Raw genomic sequence first — 20363 nt, forward strand, 5'->3', positions numbered from 1 at the left:
AGCTAGCCTTGCTCTGTTCAATATCAATGCTGCTGGAGTAAGAAGTAACAGGTGGAAACTTCAGATAAAACCATTTAAATACCAAGTTTATAGAGATACTCCACAGTAGGCTCAAGTACCAGTTAGGAAACTCACCAATTGTTTGCCCCACCTCTGTTTTTTTATCATAAGCTAGCTGATGGTCTCCAATGGTGTTAACTTTATATATATCGCAAATATATCAGTCTGGTAGTAATGTTTAAATCCAACTGTCAACCAAAAAGTAAAGGAATTATCCAAAAGGTCAATTGTTTGCTTTTGAGACATTTATGAGCTGTATTTTGACATTTGGACAATCTGGTATTAGCAAATCAAAAAACAGAGCTTGGGCGCTGGTGGATGAGTGGTTGGTTTGCGCGCCCCATGTACAGAGGTTGTAGTCCTTAGGGTGAATTGGACCTGCTGCTGCTGCTTTCCTGCATGTCAACAGAGCTCTTATTAGCCTTTCTCAGAACACATGTGTTGGTGTTCCCAACATAATGTGACACAAATATGTTTCCCGGCTACCTTGTATAATTTCAGGGTCATTTCCAACATGAAGCCACAGTATATTAACGTGTGTCTCACTACATATCCACTGAAGCTTTCCAACCTAACATAATCAAGGTGGACTCTTCAGACAGCATGACGAGAGATATTTTCTGCAGAAGGAGCACTCGACAGACGTGTTCCACAATTTTCCACATGGGTGAATAAAAAAAGATGGAGACAGAGAAAAAGAGCATGCTCGGTACTCCCTGCTTGCTCGTTTCTGTATTTTCCCCACATTGTACTGGGGGCTTGGAAAGTAAATATGCCAAGGTTAGAGAGGCCTAGCTGCTTGTGCGAACTGAGAGGAAAACTAATTGAATTTCCAACAAGCATGCTGATGCGAGCTCTGGATAGAAAACTCTAAATCCTTTTGAGCTGTGTTTATGCAGACAAATAATGGAGTAATGGAAGGAAGGAGAATTATACAAAAACAGCCAAGTAATGGCAATACGTTGCATTCTGCTACTTCGGTGGTGCAATCTAACATTTATATAAAATTAAACAGACTTGGAATAAAACGGAAACAAAGCATGAATGATTTAGTGTGGTTGATTTAGAAGGAAAAAAAAAACTCTTTCCATCTTAATAGACAGTGAACGCTGTGGGCCAGAGCTGTGGCTTCGTCATAATGCATTAGTGGAATCAAACTTTAAATAGATGGGTGTCCTCTTAAGAGAGGAATAGGCTGCTTTGCTTTTCTCCTTGTGTTATTTGGAGTCCAATGTGACTTGCTGTAGGCTAGTTCAGCTTGTTTCCGGATTAAAGAAGGAATCTTGTCTGGGACACAACACAGAAAAGGGACTGTTGAGAAAAAAGGGCCGTAGCAAATATAGAGGATGAAAGGCACAAAAGCAGCTTCCACATCTTGTTGTTGGTGACGCAAAGCACTGTGAAATGCTTCTTTTTTTTTGCATAATACTGAGCTGTTCCAAATGCAGGATGTTCAATACTTGCTTCATAAATTGTAGTTTTATGGTTATTTAATCTCAAAATAGTGCTTGATCTGAATTCTTCTTGTAAAGCCACAGGACTTATTGAAGGAGTAAGCCTCAGATGTTTCTTAGATTGGGATAAATAGCTGGAAAAAAAGTGCAACGTGTGAATTTTTTATGAACTGCTTTTGAAACTAACCCTGGTACTTCACTGTTTACACACACACACACACAAACATTGGTCTAAAAAACGTTTTTAAGCAGAGGGACTAGAGCTTGTTTGGGGCCAATCACCCACAGTTGGCTTTGATTCTAAGTTTTTTCTTTCAAGCTTAATGCTTCCTCTTTAAATGTATAGTACTGTGATCTGTATACACAAGCCCTTTGTATGTCTCCTTTTAAATTTATGTTAATGTTAAAGATAACTCAACATGATTTTATAAGTAAAGATCGGTTTATTTTTATCACATATTTCTCATACATTTTTGTTTGGTACCATAATATAACATATTACTAGCACTGTAAAGTACTGTTTTAGTAATGTGCAAAAGAACCTTCAGGATGAGCTGTGTGGGGATGCAACATCAACAATTGTCACCCAAACACAACCAAGAGTTTTATTCTGCGAGATGGGTGAACACAGCAGGTATATTTATTCAGGAAAATGTGCCCCTGGTGGGATCATTGGCCCAGCAGGGGCACCAGTTTGTCATTTGTATGTTAACGTTGCTTAAAGCTGTTAATACGTCCGATTACATGTAGCATTGATATGAGGGCAAAAACTGTCATCATAGTGTCAGCCTCTGTTGCTTCGTCTGCATTCTTGGGTTTCTGCTGTGTCTTTTTTATGTCATGGCCTCCTGAGACCTCCCCTCTGTCTGACAGGCTTAAACTGAACGCAGGACCCATGTGAACAAGCATCTCATGGAGTATCAGGGGCAGTCTTGATTTTAAGCAATATTTGTAGTCTTAGCTGCATTGACCAATTACGTTTCAGCAGGCTTTGGTGTATAGAGGACAAAGCGTTCGTGTTGACAGCAAAAAGCAGGCGGGGTGTTATCTGCGCTAATGACATAGCAGATCCCATCGGCTGTAATCTAAAGAAGGATTATTCATTTCTAGAAACAGATATCTGCGTACAAGTGAAGCTAACAATCCATTATAGATCAAACCTTTCAAATTGGGCCAAAAATCTGCTTGATGCTGTGTCACAAAAGCCAATCAGCTATTAGTACCTTCATTCAACAAAGATTTTAAAAGTTGTTGTTTTTTTTCTCCTCTTGAGGACAGACCTGATGAAGCGTTTTCTTTTTTTTGGGCTCATACTGCTGAAGTGAGCCAGAGTGAAGCCGCTGTATTACTCATTCTACTGCTGACCCGAGACTCAACAGATGAAAAGTCGGCTGCTCTGGTTATGGCTGTGTTATTGATCGGGCAAATGACAACATTTACGTCCGCAACGTAAACGCAGGATGAAATAGGAAGTCCTTCCAGGAAGTCTTTTAACGGGCTGGCTTCACCAGAATTACGGAGAAAATCACATCTGTTCCCAGAGGCATGTACTGTATTGTCTCTCAGACGGTGATAGACGAGGATTGCCAATGGTTTACAATCTCAGTGGTAGAGTGAATAAGCAAATTCTTAATTGTCAGACATTTCTTGAATGTATTATTATACACAAGTAACAAAAAACATGGAGCCCTTTGAAGGACACAGTCTTGTGTATTGATGCTGCTGCTGCTTTAATTTGTTAATTAATAATTTGCAAATCTGTTTAACAGTCAAGAACTACAGAGAAGCAGTACTCTGCTTCAGTAATGTTTAATTAAAATAAAGAATATTGGAGGTAAAGACAGGCCAAAGAAGTGAAGTGTTTTGGACAGCCTCCACTCCTGAGCTCTTGTTGGCTGCAGATCGGTGCCAGGAGTGAAAGACGGTCACTGAGCCATTCAGGCGAGAGGAGAGAAGAACAGAATGCTGGGTCTAATCCTCTCAAAGCTTTGAAAGATGTCATAAAAGTTTTAAAGCCATAATTCTCTTTTTTTTTTAAATCCATTCAGAGAGTCTCTGGCCCAGCCGGGGCCCTTGTTCATGATTTCGTTTAACATCTGCACGGTCACCAGCAAAGGTAGTTGTACCTGTCTGCAGCTGTGTCACGGTGCTGTGGGATTTGGAGGGTGAGATGGAGGTCATTGTGTTTGTGCTGTGCTAAGTTTGACTGAGGGTTAGTTCAGGGGAATTTTAAACTAACAATCATGGACACAGTTGAACTTTTCAAAAGGCCACACTTGTCTGAAGTTAGAGAGGCTGTTGTTTTCAAAATGCATTCACTGCTTTTTGGCCATTGTGAACTCAGCAGGCTCTCAATTCACTTCATTTTACAGTGTTTTCTGCTGAAGTCACTCCTCTATATGTCACAATAGGTTTGATAACGATGCCCAGTCTCCATATTTAAAGTAAAGTGATACCACCACATCAACAAACATTGCAAACTGATGGCTTCCTTATAATTGACATGCTGACAGGAGGTACATTGCTTGAGCGTTAATGATTTAGAGGTAGAGTAGGATGCAAATTGCACTCCCCAACAATGCTTTATTTATTTATTACCTTTCTTGCGAGGCATGTTTTGGCTGTGACCTTCAGAGGAATGGCACTTCACTAATTATTAAAGGCTTCTCTGGAATACATCAGCTTGTCGGAGAATGTGAGGAGTTTGTTAGAAGTGGCAAGTTACTGATGAACTGCGTGTCAAGGAAAGTAGGGGAGTAAACAAGAATCTGAAATTATTAGAAACCTTTGTTGTCCACAGCAAAGCAAAATTATATTTTCATTTGACATGGCTCTTCACTAACAACGTGTTTTGACAATGAAGCAGCAAGGTCAAGGAAGGTAAAGAAGCAAATGTTTGCATATGAAGATGCTCTTTTTCATGCAGGAATAACAAATTACAAATGCAATCCTTTCTAATTGGGTCCTGCACAATAATGAGTAATAACACTGAATCGGAGAGTCCATCATACAAGTGAGTTGTGGAGTGATCAGGCCAAAGCGGGCAAGGTGAAATACTTTTTCACAAAAAAAGACTCCTTACGTTTGGGAGTGTGGTTCGGTCTCCCCTCTCTGGACTCTCTGGAATAAGTTTGGTAAAAAAATATTTTTTTTGGGGGGGTGGGGGTCGGTTTCATTAATAATCTACAATAAAAGTCTCTGATGTCAACTTTACTTAAAGAACTGACCACTATGCATGTAAAGTCTTTGTCCCTGCATGTAAAAACGTAAAGGCTACTTGCTACGCTGCTGCTGTCACAAGGTAAGACAGCATGCGGCTCTAGGTAGACGTTGTGTGAGTCACAGGCAGCTCAAGACAGTGAGCGTTCGTTTAATTAGAGGAGTTATTATCATGGGGCTGGTCATGTGGACTAAACGTGACTTTGACCATTGTTAAAAAAATGGTTGATGATATATAAGTAACACGATCGCAAGCCACAACTTTATGTATAAAGTTTATGAAGAAACGTGTCGCTCCAGAGGGCTCAGTGTGTCCTCTGGAGCGACAGATTCTGCAGTGTGAAACTACCTCTGAAGTCTCAATACATTTCTGTCCCCTCCTTAATGGGATCATGTGGCAATTCTCATCAATGTATGTACGACATGATTTGTCGCTGGTGCATTATGCATTATTTCTGTTTTTGTTTTAATACCTGATACATTTATTGTTTTGCTTTTTTTCTGTATGAGCTGCTTTATTCATTTCTGTTCACTGGACTTCTCCATGATGCATGTCTGCCATGTGTTCCTGCATCATGGAAACATAAATGTGCGTATGCCTTACAAAAAGCTTTTGAAAAATTAAACTGAATTGAATTCCAACTAAAAGAACACTCATTGAGCCCAGTACAGGAGGAGGGACCCAGTTTGATTGTGTTGACCAGCTACAACAAACAATGCTACTGACTCCACCTTAAAGTATAAACTCCAAAGCAAATATTATGTGCTTCTTGTTTGCATTCTAATTTTTAACATTGTTTTATAGATATGTGTTGGTCCTGTTGCACTTACTACTGTATAGAGTGTGTTTTGAGTTTCCCTGCCAATCCCACCAAGCATGTTGATAGTGTCATTATTCATATCATAGTCATTACTGCCCCGTGCTTGATTCATTTTGTCATTTGCGTCACTGGAACAACCGCCCTTGGCTCACTTTTTGGAGGAGCTTGGCTTCTCCTCATCGGCCTTATGGCTGATAAATGACTTTGTGAAAAGCGATATGGTGTCCTGCAGGGGGAAAAAAAGAATAGAAATTGAATCCCGGCCTCTGTCGGCAGTCTCATCTGTCATCTTTTCAATATTGATGTCCATTGTGTTTATGGATTATTTGGCTGTCTTCTGTTCTCTGGCCCTGCTCGCCCTGTCAGATCGGCCACTTGGGGCAGCGGCCTGTTGATAATGTCATTTTGAGTGATGGCTCTCAAAGTTTAATTGTCAGCGTGGTCTTCTTTTAATGGAGCTTCCCAGTGCAACAGAGAGACTACATCTCAGATGAATTCAAGCCATGTGCACCGCTTGCAGTGAGATGCAGATACGACATAGATTCAGTATCATAATCCAGGGCCATTATCAGCTATCTGGCTCATGTTTATTGCTTCCTGTATCACCTTTCATGGATCGCATGTCAGTTTACTGGAAGAAAACAGCCCTCGCTAAGATTTATCACACCTGCCAATAGGCCTAATTTTGTTTTGCTGGCATGGTGCAATTATTCTGCTGCCTGTGTACAACTCTTCTGGAACACTCGATGCAATTGAATCTATGTATAAGGAGTGATTTATCATCAACACAGAGATAAAACGAATGTGGTCTGATACAACAGCCTTGCATACACTGCTCAGCGTTGATTGAACTTCATGGTGATTTTATAAGCTTGTGTGCTTCTCTGTATTTGTATTGTGTTTAACAAAGAGCTGTTTCTAATAGTTTCCCCACTAATTTATATCAACGAGGGTAGGCTATGGTATACAGTCTTTGGTATACCTACACTGTCCTCTTAGTCTGTATAGGATGCTTTTGTTTTTTTAATCTGCATTGATGACTTCTCATTAATAATTAACAGCTTTTGACTCGTGGATTGTCCTTAACCAATTCTCCACTTGCAATATCTATTTCAGTTCACAATAGGGATCGCATGCATTTTTAATGTATTATGTAATATATAATGACATTGCACAACAGTGTCTCCAACTCATACAACCTCATGGATTGTTTCCCTTTAATATTACCCACAAGAGCTAAATTAGCCTTTCCACAGTTGGTAGGCAACATGTTCCAATCATACCTGTAAGCACTTGCTGGAGAAAAACAGGAGATAACTGTCTGACACTGTGAAACAGTCAGGTCCGCCTGCAGAAATAGCTGGGCCTCTGAAAGCGCCAGTGGATTTGCCCTCCCAGGTTATGGTTTAAATCAACGTACGGGGAAGCAGATAGGCCTGCACACTTGCTCAAATGCCACAAAAAAAGTTTTAATTCATCACAATGTTTCGACCAGAGCACTTCTTCAGTGGATTATTTTTGAACAAAGGACTGGGGCCACACCCAGATATCTAGATTTAAACACCAATGTGCTGATATGATGATATGATGGCAGGTGTGGTCAAATATTCAAAATGTCCCAAGGTGAAACACATCTATAATGATCACCTTTCAAACATTATATAATGTGTTATATTTGAAAGGTGAGTGTTGGGACAAATTGTTGACGCCTAAAGATTGAGAATAAACTGGTTAGTTTTAACCACCAATCAGACCCAAAGAAGACTCTGGGTGGACTTCATTCTTCTTACATACAATGTCACAAACTTAAGTTTTTCTCTCGTCCATCAACTATGGCCACTAGATGTGCTGCCTTCCTGACTATTAACATAGATATCACTGGTATAAGATGCTGCCAGACAGCCTATATAGTCTCATATTACATCACATGGCCATCACCCATGCAATCTTTACAGATCTATAAATTGCTCCGGGGAGTTGTATGGTTTGAAACATGTTGTGTCTGAGCCCGGTCGGGACCTCTTTGAAGGGTGATTCAGTAAGAATAGCGAGCCATGAGAGGTTTATATTGAATCCATTTCAGATACCACACACACACACAGATATGTGGGATATATCAGCCCATGTTTTTTTCTCTCCTTCCTCTCTTCTGTCTCTCCCCTGTGTGTTTGCAACCAAGGTCGCAGTGGTCTTGCTCTGTTTTCCAGGGATGTGTGGGCTTCATTCATCATCCCCATGATAGCTGCATGCTACAGTGCCCTAAATCTGCTGTCTGTGTTTGGGTGTGTGTGTGTCTTTGTGTATGCGCATGTTGGGATGTGGGGTTGTTTGCTCACTAAAAGAAATTGTTCTCGCGATCCCTCCTTATGCTCATGCAATTAAATGATCCCTTTCCCAGTCGCTCGCACTAAAACTGCTTTTTCGTTTCACTGATTGTCTACAGGCAGAGCGGCACTAACACACCATGCCTGTGTGTGTCCTTGTACAGTTTTTGCTCGTGTTTTTTTTTTGCTCTGTAAGCTAGATATCAGCTCCAGTCCACATCTGCACAGCCTGTGCTTTGACTTTACTGGTGACTAAACACTCCAGTGGTAAAATATGCAAAATGAACTGGACTGTTGTGATAATGTAGCCATTTGACAGATTTAAATTAGTGATAGGATGTTGTACCAGCCGGTTCTCACACCCAAGTTGTCAAATACCAACATTGTGTCAGCCCTTGATGTGTCATACAGACACACAAGCATTACATCAGGCTGTCAAATAACTCCAAGACAAACTATAAATCATGGATGAAGTCTCAGTGAAATCTCCCATTGGTATCTGTAGAGGCATTATCAAGCCCAACAATTGTGGTCGCCATATTGGAAATGCTACCTCAATCTAACTTCCGATCAGTCTAGAAACAGGAACAGAGGTAAGGCTGAGGTGCGTCTTAAGTTTTCTGGCAAACAAGGCAATCTGTCAGTCACCTCGCAACGCTGCGTATTATGAAAATATAGAAATATCCTGAATATTTATCCCAGATACCAATTTTTTTTTTGTTGTTATGTTCTGTTAAGTTGTTCGGCTGTTCAATATGGGACCAAACAAGGATTTCTTGGTTATTGGAGCCAACCTAAAGTGGACTTTCGAGGCTGCTGCAGATTTTTGCACTTAGATTGGCTTCATGTTTAAACACATCTGCACTCTCAAAAGACAAATGTATCATTGTAAAGGTATTTAGATCATCATGCACAGTGATGCAGTCCTTGTTTCTGTCTTAAAACTTACATTAGACAAACCCGTGGCTCAGTGCGTGCTTCCACAAAAGCGTCTCAGGCTGCTGCGGTGAAATGAGCTCAGAGCCGGTCACGCTGGTTTTCCTCCCTCACAGCAAACCTTTCCTCTTTTCTACAGGGAAAGCTTTTTGAGTGCATGAGTAGCATCACCAGAGGAGTCTCGGGTTTCTCACGGTGTTGATTTCAGTTGTGTTATCATGAACTTGTGTGCATACAAGCATTTACACGGTTTCATCTGCAGCATGGTCGACACCAGTAACCGGATAAAAGACACTATTTTATCCTTAAATAAAGGTCCACAGAATATTCATACATGAACAACCATTTTTGCTCTCTTTCGTCTCATCTCCTTGTCGTCTCCCTTTTACTCAACATTCACCGTCAAATCTCGTCCAAGTCGCATCTTGTTTTTTTCTTGCCTTGGCTCTCTTCCCTTCCACTCCCTGCTATGCTTACAACAAGAAATATTGTGTTTATTAAGGGGAGCAGCTAGAAACAAAAGGAACAAATCAAAGAAGGGATTTGTGTTGTGCTTGTCACAGATCAGGCTAGTCGACCGGTCTGGTCCAGGCGTGGATCGATACAAGGTGATGTGTATGGTTGTGTGTGTGCGTCTGTGTGGGGGAGGGGGCTTGTAGGGGCAGTAGAAGGGCTAATCATTTCAGTCATTACCCAGCTCGTGTCTCCTGATTCGAGGGATTAGCAGACGCAGAAGCAGGGGAGATGTTGTGTTAGTGCTACAGGAGACTCTATCAGGGATTTGAGGAGTGGAAAACACTGCCCGTCCCCAGTCGCCTTTGGTAATTGGGGCTGCAGCACCGCGTGTGTGAGAGGAAGAGCGGGTGTGATGGTGTGCATAAAAGATGTGTCAGGACAGAAAGACGAGGGACAGGAGACAGTGTCGGCATCAGTGTCGTGCATGAACGTGCACACCTGTAAGAAACACCATGACTCTCCTCTAACAGGAGAGCTTACATGCTTGCCTGCCCACGAGCTGTTATGTGGAGCCGATCGTTTGACAGAGTGGCGCTACAGAGAGACCAGCTAGTGAGAACCTGAGAAAATTTCACACATCAGTTCGCACAGGACAGTTTGAAATAAGTACAGCCACAGTTAGGTGAGTGGTCCAAGAGTCACAAGTGGCTAATTCAATCGGCTGCAGTCCTGCCTCACTACTACCTTAAACTCTGACGTGAGAAAAAAAAAAACAAGTCCTTTCTATGGAACTGTTGGGGATCTGTAAGATTTGTTGAATTAGGATTGTTGTGAAGGGGAACTCACTGAGTTTACTTCATCTGGTTGGTGTTTTATGTCTGTTTCAGATTCCACGTTTAATTGTTGTGATGGAGGGAAACAATTAAGTATACATTAAATCATACGAGAGACTTTCAAGTGCCTGCTGTGGCAAGATGTTTTCACTGCACCATTATGCCTCTGTAACATTTACATCGGTGCTGAGGTCCGAAGCCAACATTACCCTGGTGACACCCTAAATGACCCATCAGCATTCAAACTTCTTCCGATTAATGGATCGGCCGATAACATCGTCCGATATTAGCAAATCCAGTGACTATCGGTATCGGCTAATTTTATCGTAGATATACTCCGATATTACGAGATTTGTTCACCAGTCAAATAGCATCTCATTTGAGTTTCGTTGTATTACACTAGCAGTTCTCTTTCACCAGCAGAGGGCGCTATATAGATTACAACAAGCATTATCACTCTCCACAGTGTCAGGAGGTGATGCAGTACAGTGACCGTCTTGTCTTCATTATACTGTATATATTTTACACTAGAGTTTGATAACTGCATTTCAGGTATCAACACATAAATGTATATATATATATATATACATATATATATACATATATATGTATATATATATATACATATATATGTATATATATATATATACATATATATGTATATATATATATACATATATATGTATATATGTATATATATATATATATATATACATATATATATATCTACAGATCAAATAAATATCAGCCTATATAACGATATGACAGTTTTTTTCACTCCCTAATATTGATATTGGTATCGGCCCAAAAAATCTTGTATCGGTCCCAGTGTAGTATCCATATTTTTGATTGTACATTTCTCTTCATGTTTCTGTCTTGAGCTGCAGATTGGTTTGTCCAGAGGCTCCTGGACCTCTGTGTTGAACCTCACAGTTCCCAGATAAAGTTTTGTTAAGCTATTGTGAAGGTGTATGATATCAGCAGCTGAGACAGCTGACACAGGTACAGCCTGCACAGCTTGTTGTTATTAATCAATCCCAGGTTTTCAGTCTTGTTACTGCCAGCTTTGCACATGCCACCTCTGGTCTTTCTGGCAGAACATGCTGTATGTATCTACACACTCAGTAAAGCATCAGCCAAAATGATTTCCTTAACATTCATTAGTTATTTTTTTATCATACATAATGACATTTTAAGGTGCATTTAGAAGATCCAGTGAGACTTGAAATATATTAGATTGTGGTATTTTATATTTGTTGAATATCTGCTGGAACGGACTCCACTGGTGGGCTACACGCCAACGCAGCTTCACACCTTAGTCGCTATCTTGTCGGTCGTGTGACCTGAAGGTAAAGCAAAACACAGCTGGGAATACAGAATGTACATCTTTCCACCTGACTGCAAATGTTCAACATTCAGAGGACATGCTGTCTCACCGGCACGGCTGCCTTCCAACACCTGCAGCTTCAGAGCCAGCTTGAAAAAAACAGGAAGAAAAAAAAAAAGAAAAAAACACTGAGAGCCAAAGCAGGACGTTTGAAAGGAGCTTAACATCCTCTGCAATGGAACTTCTCACTCTTGTAGGCTGTATTGTGTTTTTTGGGCACGGGCAAAAGACGAGAAATGAAGCTGTTGGGATAATCTTAGCCAACGGCGACAAAATCCAAGCTGAGTGTTATGGAGGAGGCCAATAATATTCTGACTGTATTCAACAGTGAAAGACAGCGAAAGTGAAGTTAACCGACTTCGACCTTAAAATAAGAGCCGAACAAGAGTTAAGCTCGGCAGCAGAAAATCAGGTTAAACCTCTTCACAGCAGTTCTTTCAATTTCATCCAGCGTGTCGCTAGGGACGAGGAGAAGTAACAAACGTCTCAGAGGGGAAAATAAAGGAGGGGACAAGGGGGAGCGATGCACAGTGGCTGCAGCGTGGGTGTCTGTGCATGTGTGCCAGTTGGGAAGATGAAAGATATGACATGGGGAAATTATGCCAAATTCCTCCTTTTTCGTCTCCTTTTCCAAAGTTGTCCTCGTGGGGCCTACTAAGTTTAAAAATAGAGCTTTTCTAATGGAGGAGAGGGCCGAGGGGAGAGTGAAGACGAGTGAAAGCGTGCAGAGACTGGAGGAGTCCTCTGTGGTACGAGAATGCAATTTGAGATTGGCCAGATTGCTTTTTTTTTTTTTTTTATTCTCTCCATCTCTCTTCTCCCCCTCGGCCGATCATGAAGCGTGATATGCACCGACGGGGTCCCTAAGCCGCCATAAGCCTGACGCCAGTACCCACACCGCCGCCAAGGAGCCGTCGCACTCACAGCGCGAGAAAATCAGCGCGATGAAATAAAAGAGGGTCTCCAGGAAGATCAGCGGGGATATTGGGAATGATAGATGAGAGTCAGGCGAGGGGGGGGGGGGGTATGGGGAAAGGAGTGAAAGGATGAGGGAGTAATCTTGGGTGGGATTATGGAGGGATATGGCAGAATGTGAATGCACTTGAGTTGTCCGAGGATGATTTCTCACGGTCACATTGCACGTGAGCGGTGCATGGTTAAGGGCCTTTGTTACACATTTTTTGCTCCCTCTGACTTAACCAGTAGCGTTTAAGAAACATAGTCACACAGGAAGTCTTGTCTCGGCTGAAACAAGCATTAAATGATTTCTTTTGTCACTTCTTGTCTCTTTCAGGAGGAGAGGGCTCAGCTGAGGCGGGGCAGAAGGAAACATCCACCTGTGATATTTGCCAGTTCGGGGCTGAGTGTGATGTGGACGCAGAGGATGTTTGGTGAGTTTGAACACAATAAAACACAGCTTGAATTAAATCATATTGACACTCTTCAACACTGTGTTTCAAAGCACTCCCCTATACTCGTGATTGTTGCCATTTCAAGCTCCTGCAAGCAGTTTTCAGCTGGTACAGAAAATACTGAAATTAATATTGATGCATTGACCTAAAAAGCAAACGAGACCATCAGCAACAAGATAGATTATTTCTATGTAATTATTTTTAATGCCTGAAAATGCAGGCTAGGTATTAGATGAAGTGATTAACTGTCAGCTCGGCTTAAGTTAACCCCCATTTTCCACATAGTCTGTGTGCACTGCGTTCCATCAGTGCCGCGCACCACAGCGCCTCTGCCCTCTTTGGTCAATGCGGGTGTGTTCACAGCAAGCTCCACAGTCCATCTCCAGGGCATGCGAGCAGCGCCACTGCACCCTGCTCCGCTCCAAATAGTCTATTATTGACGGTGCCCGCTGCAAGCACTCGTCGACCTGGACAGGAAGTCAGACAAGGGAACGCGCAGAGCATCAGCTCAATTTCAAAATAAAACACAATATACAGACTACCGATCATATATCCTATCACTTTATCAACATTATGTCAAAACAGGCACCGAATGAACAGCAAATCAACCCCAGAAAGACTAAGTAACCTGTTGCTTGCATTACCGGGTGACTTGTAGTGCTCCTCTGATTTTGTGAACCCGTGAGTACAGCTTGCTCCTGTCTGCACTCACACTAAAGAAATGGACGAAGTGCAGCAGGGTGCACCGTCGGACGGAGCAAAACCATGGTGCTAACAGTGACATAGAGCGCCGGACGGTAAACTCTTTAGATCAGATTTTATGTTCTTAATTCTTTGAATTAAAAAAAACAAGCTTGTAAGTCAAAATATACATCAAATATTCAATACCCTTATCTCTAAACAGAATCCCAAAGATCTTGTATGTAATCTTTCAGACATTTTACATACAAACACATCATCACCTGACGCAGGTGTATTGCATTCAAGTGAGAAAATTACAATCTGCTCTCTTTTTTTACTCTATCATATCAGTGAAGCATGTCTTATTGACGCAGCTGATCCTGACAGATCAGAGTGGGGTTTGCCTCTGAACTGCAAAGATCAACAAACTAATCAGAATATTATATGTTACCTGAAGACCCGAGAATCTCCGCACGTGTCAAACCCAAATCAAAATGTGTAAAAAAAATGAAACAGTTTGTGAATCTTTGCTTCTTAAAGTGGTCTAAATGAGAGCTTCTGTTGGGATTTTGAGGAACCGGGATCTCGTTAATTCAGAAAATAAGAGCAGATTTTATTTCCTCGTGTAAATGCAGTATGCTTCTGTATCACTTGTCATATTGTTTGAAACATGTAAAGTTTCACGTTGTACATAAAGGACACAGTTTACTAAAGTCAAACTCCTTGCCTGCGTAAGCTGATTCGGATTCTGATAATACCTTACTTCTGTGCATCTATTCCAGTGTTGAATACCTGAGGGTTTAGATTTGAACTCCTCTCTATACTGCTCACCCCCGGCTGCTCAACACCCACCGAGGTTTAGTGCATGGTTGACCATTTCATTTAACCTCAATTACCAGAGCGTGGCACCGAGAGAAAGGAGATTTTCGCTTATTCTGGAAATCCAATTACGAACCCTACAGGACTCGGCAATGTCAGGCCAAAAATGACTGTGACTCACACGAGGAAAAAACTAGTGCTCAGAAGAAATAATGTTTGTCATAAATTTAACCATTTGTTGCAGATGAGGCGGATGCAGGTAATGTGTGTTATCAGCTAACTCGTGTGCATTAGCGAGGAAGCAGCGCTAAAAACATCCTCAGGGGTGCAAAGTAAACACAAGGGTGCAAAGACCAATTAGATGAAAGCTCAACTGGTGAGCTGTTTCCTGCACCGGGCAGAAGCATCAGTGTATTTGCCTTCTGCAGCATGATTGGAGCTTAAATGAACCAACATCACTGATGTGGTGTGGAACAAGGATCAGCTGCTATCAGCAAAAGGGAGAGCAGTGCTTAGAAGAAATCCCAGACGTACCGCTAGAAATTAGACGTGCCCTGAGAGGATGACTCTATCAAACTGCTCGATGTAATGGAAAGATAATGTACCCTGGTGTGCAATAACCGTAATGCAAAAGGAACTGCTTCATGATGCATTCTGTGCCTCGTTGCAAATACCAAACAGCTGGACTCTTCTCCTCCTGATGCCACCCACTTTCACAAATGCACCGTAATATTCCACTAAAACACAGAAATGGATTTAGTGGCAATTTCTTAATCCCCCAAGGTAGACTTTAGAAGGTCACAACAGCAAAACGCACTGTCGATGATGTGTGCACACAAAACTGGAAACATAAAAGGAAATGGAGCCTCAAGAACAGTCATTGTAACCCCAACAAAATAAATGAAACCTATCCCACCACATTAAAAAGATGTTCGACAAAATAGGAAAGCCAGCCAAAGTGAAAAATACATATGGTAGAAATAGAGATTGTTTTGAAGAAGCAGTGTTGTTTGGTACTGGTACCTGATTGGTCAGTACTGAAAGTACCATTAAGCTCATGGACAATCTGTGCTTCTATCAGTATTTAATGTTAAATTTAATGTTGTTTTCATTTAATAGTGGAACTATAATGAAGCCTCATTCACCTTAATTAACCTTTAAAAAAACATCAAAGGATAATAACTGTAATCCAGATCTTTCAGCAGAGAAAGGGAGACCTGCGCTGATATCATAGGGCAGCTAGAGGCGAACCAGCGGGTCATAACTGACTGTAGTGATTACGTAGTGTATAACTTTGTTTCAAGAACTGCACTGGTTTTAACTTTACTGTGAGAGAAGCAGACAAAAGATCACAGTTTTGCCTTTTTTTTAAGCCAGTGTTTCTCAACTGGTGGCTTGGGACCCAAAAGTGGGTCTCAGAGCCATTTTCAGTCGGACTGGAAAATATAGTGTCAAAAAGTCTATGAAGTGTTTTTTCATAGACGTTTGTTCTGTCTCAGGTCAAAACTGCACAATTTTTAATTGAACAAATCATGATTGGTTGAAAAAATATCTGAAATTTGGGTCGTGGTCTTTCACTAAGCAGTTGGTGGTGGGTCCCGAGGCTTGACCAGTTGAGAACCATTGGTTTAAGCCATTGATTCACCTTGTTATTAAAAGCTTTGTTGTCAGTGAGTGTTTTTATTCCTGACGGGACATCCTGATGGAGTAATTCAACAGCATGTGGAGACGTAGTTATGCTTTATAATGGGGGCGATCTGACTTCAAAAATGTCTCTTGAGAAGGAAGTGAACATCCATGCCAGCTGGAAAGAAAAAAAAGGCGTCTGCCTAAAATTATGTAAAGTGCAAACGTAGTAGTCAGAGTGATCCTGTGTTTGCGTCCATAGTGTTGCATAATAGGCGCCTGGGTATGCAAAGTGGTGTGCACCATGAGATGGATGGGCTCTGGTTATTTTAGCTGGGTGGGAGATCCAGGGGGTGTCCAGGGTGGTCTTCTGCTGCTTGTATGTCTCAGTATGAAAAGCCGCCACATTCAAGAAGTCATACAGGAGAAAGAAGCCACAATAGGTTTCCAATTTTGTGGCCAGAAAGCTACTATTAAAAAAAGTTGAATCTTTCAACATATTTTCAGGTCATGTCTTTATTTTATGGACTATTAAAGTAGAATTGATAGGTCGTAATGGTATTGATAAAATCCTAACAATACTATCTCTAGGTTGAAATAGTAGCTAACACAAGCAGACATGTTAATATTTAAGTGTGCCTTCTTCTTAACAGGAAACTACATGTAAGCTTTAATCAACTAAAAGCCCAAAGGTGTTGTGATGCCAATGTATCTGTTGAATAATCAGACAGGTAATTGCAACCCAGCAGCAGGTAATTTTCATCAAACAGCAGCCAACCTTTGGCCTGGTGGAGGATCAATTTGATTACAATGACAGGTTAATCCAATCAGACGCAGATGATTTAATCAAGCGAAACCGCCAGTTAATCAAAGAAAAAATGCAGAGAGATGATGGTAATCACAGACCAGGTGATGGAAAAGTGAAGTGTTTATGATAATGCATGGTTCATATTTTTTATACAGAACCAGAGAGATAAATAAAGTCTCTTCTTTGAAGTATGTGGGCCTCTGATGTGCATACTGATGGTCAGACTAAAGTGGCACCTTGTTTCAGCTCTGAGTTTTTGTTCTGAATGAAAGAATATTCAATTTTTTTTCTCACCCAAACTGTGGTGACGTATCTATCCCGCCAGTTTATTTTGCACTGATATAGAAGAAGTGCTCATATTTTGTTCTAAGTATCTGAAGACATTTCTTACAGAGTCCCTAAAGATCCTTCTATCCAGGTTGGGACTAAGATTGTCTTTTACACAACAAACAGCTGTTACATCTCTCTCTTCAAAGTTCATGCACACAAACAGAAATTGTACCAGGCAGAACTGTGGAGCTGTTTGTCTAATGCCCTGATTGGCTTTTCTTTGTTAATGTGTGTTATTCCAGTATTGTGTTCAATCCAAACTATCCAACCTAAGGCTGCTTTTTAAAACTGCCTGCTATACAAGTAGTACTGATTTAGCCAAATCTAGTGTGCAGTATGCAAACAAATACGAGATCTGCAGTTTACCTAAAATACCCCGATGTCGTACTGATTTGGGAAAAACTCACAGTATTCACCAGACCAGTCTTCCACATGTACTGTTTCCCACAATGCAAAGCACCAGGTCAGACATCCAAATGACAGACAGAAACGACCATCTTAACGGGGGAAATAATCGCAATCAATCCAAACCACACCAAGATACCCCCAAATATATTTTTGGATTCTCAAAATCACGAAAATCAAATGAAATCACTTGTCAGTTCTTTTTTCGGACCACAAATGGATGCTACACTGTAGCCAGGTTTGCAGTCTGCTGGATTGTTGTTTACTTTCCCATCCAAAGACCGGAAACCAGCTTAGCAGGGCATCCTGCAAGATAACCACCAGCTGGCAGTCATGCTATATACTACGGTGGAAAGCAGTGTGCAGTACATACTGCAGTATGAAGTATGACGTAGGCGGTTTAGAAAACAGAGTATTTCTCAAAGCAGCACAAACTTTTCTTAGACAGGTGGACCAGCAACTTCTTTGTTTTGAAGGTAGAATGACAGTTTTTGGAATTGGAATCTGGTGCCTTTGTAAATTGCATTGTAATGTCTGTTTTTGTTTTAATTGAAAGAACATGATCTGAACCAGAATGTCTGTCTCCCTTAAGGGATCCCCACTGTAATGTTGCCATAAGAGTCTAATCCCGTCAAAAATTTCCCAGATTTACCTGTGTGTTTATCCTCATGTTTTCATTTTTATTATTATTATTATACATTTATTATTTTTATCCCAAAAAATATTCATCTGAAAACAGAGGTGTTTGACATGTCAGGAAATCTGCTTACTTACCTTTGTACCTGATACACAACATAATGTCAGAGAAGTTTGTTAAACCTGGAAAGTAAAGACATAACAATGTGTTGACATGCTTGTCTTATATTTTGGTCGTGTCACACTGAGAGACAGTCGTGATAAAAACAAGCTAATGTCATACCATACTGTTATTTAGTTCCAGCCCGTTTGAGTTGTTGTGAGGATGATCATGACTTCTCAAATCGAGTTAAGTTTACTCAGAAAAACTTTTGCAATTGTGACAATACAAGAAACCGCCCCAAACCTATGACTTTCATTCCCTCCTAAAAAGCTCTAATTGGCAGGGGCGCTGGTGGCGCAATGGTTTGTGCACGTGCCCCATGCATGGAGGCTGTCATCTCAAGCAGGTGACCCAGGTTCACATCCCACCTGTGGCTTCCTTCCCACATGTCATTCCCCACTCTCTCTCCCTGATTTCCAACTCTATCCACTGTCCTATCTATCCATTAAAGGCACAGAAAGCCCAAAAATAAATCTTCAAAAAAAAAAAAAAAGCTCTGATTGGCTGATTGAGCACAGCCAATTACAGCAATCTAGAGGTCCGTTCCCAGGCTACACTCAAACGTCTATAAAGCCTGCATACAATAAAAGCATTGCTTTGATGCATTTACATTTTTTAAAATATTTTTTACGGGGGCTTTTTATGCCTTCATTTGAGAGACACGACAGTTGATAAGAATCAGAAATCATGGAAACAGAGAGACAGGGGAATGACATGCAGCAAAGAAGCAACAGGTCAGATTTGAACCTGGGCTGCCCGCTTCCAGAGCTGTAGCCCGGTTCATGGAGCGTGGAAACAAACAACCAGACCGCATTGCCCCTAATGCATTTTTATTTGATAATAAAAAATAGAATTAATTAATGACATATATTACAGCTGTTTGATTTTTTTTAAAAGTTGTTGGAGTGAGAAACTTAGTGAGAAACCATGACGAGACATTTGAATGTTTTTAATGTAAGTTTTCAAAATCAAAAGAAAGAACCTTTTATCATGAAGGGTAATTTGTTTCATTATGTTCTTTGAATTGATCTTCTGACTTTCACTGAGCAGTCTGGTGTGTAGAGAAATAAGATGTACTTTATTAGTCATCATGTATGACTCACTGAACAATGTGTCCAAAATAGTGAGTGAAGTTTGAACCTATTTTGGCTGAACTGTGGTGAATTTGACCCCGCTGTTGCAAATAGCTGAGCTATCCTCACAGCACCCCTGTAGCTCTGTATTCTGGAGGCAGGCAGCAGGCAGAAGACCAATTTACCCCTCAAAGATCAATAAAGTGTCACGAAAACCCATTTAGATCCATTTGTGGTATAAAACTGTAATTACCCACAAAAAAGCCATGCTTTCAAAACCCATCAATAGCACCGTTCTGTGATGATAGAATTAAGATAGAGAAGGAGCAGATAGCAGGCCAGTCATCGAGAGGGGCTGCAGGGACACTTGCCGTGTAAACGCTGGGTTTAGACCCCCCCCCCTGAAAGAAGAGCGAGAGGCTATTAAAGGCTGCACTTTGTGTCCCTTTTGCAGCCATTTTGATCGAGAGCAAAAAGGGAATTTCATTGAAAAAAAGTCACAGGCCAACAGGCAAGGCAGACGATGACTTTATTCTCCTTGCGCTGGATCCTTTCATGCACACGCATTATAGAAACCACTGGAAGCATTCAATGCATCAGCACACGGACAAAGCTAGAGAGAAGCTGCTGCTTGCATTCAACATGAAAAGCATGTTCCCTTTTTGTGTTCTTTTATCATCTTTTAATAGCCACTGAGTGACCTTTTTTTGTTATTCACGTTGCTTTACATTTCCATACTGTAGTTCTGTATTTTTGTAATATTTGTCTGACTCTTTAAAGTCATTTCCAACCTCTCTGTAGTAATTTTGTTTCCCACCGAAATACTTACTTTTGTGTGAGTTTTGTATCCCCTGTGTATTCAGTCCCTTTGTGTCAGTTTAAAGGGGACAAATAAACTTTGACAGTGTTTTCAAACATAT

At 41.0% G+C, this 20363-nt stretch overlaps 1 protein-coding gene across 1 annotated transcript in view; it reads left to right on the forward strand.

Annotated features, from left to right (window-relative positions):
• The window catches only part of tmeff2a (transmembrane protein with EGF-like and two follistatin-like domains 2a), a 127875-nt gene that overhangs the window by 88868 nt on the left and 18644 nt on the right, over window positions 1–20363 (forward strand). The window contains exon 5 of the mRNA XM_061053833.1: window positions 12785–12881. Within this exon, the coding sequence (XP_060909816.1) occupies window positions 12785–12881 (97 nt within the window). The remainder of the gene's footprint in view (window positions 1–12784; window positions 12882–20363) is intronic.

This window comes from Labrus mixtus, chromosome 13 (assembly GCF_963584025.1).
Source record: "Labrus mixtus chromosome 13, fLabMix1.1, whole genome shotgun sequence".
NCBI classification, from domain to species: Eukaryota; Metazoa; Chordata; class Actinopteri; order Labriformes; family Labridae; genus Labrus; species Labrus mixtus.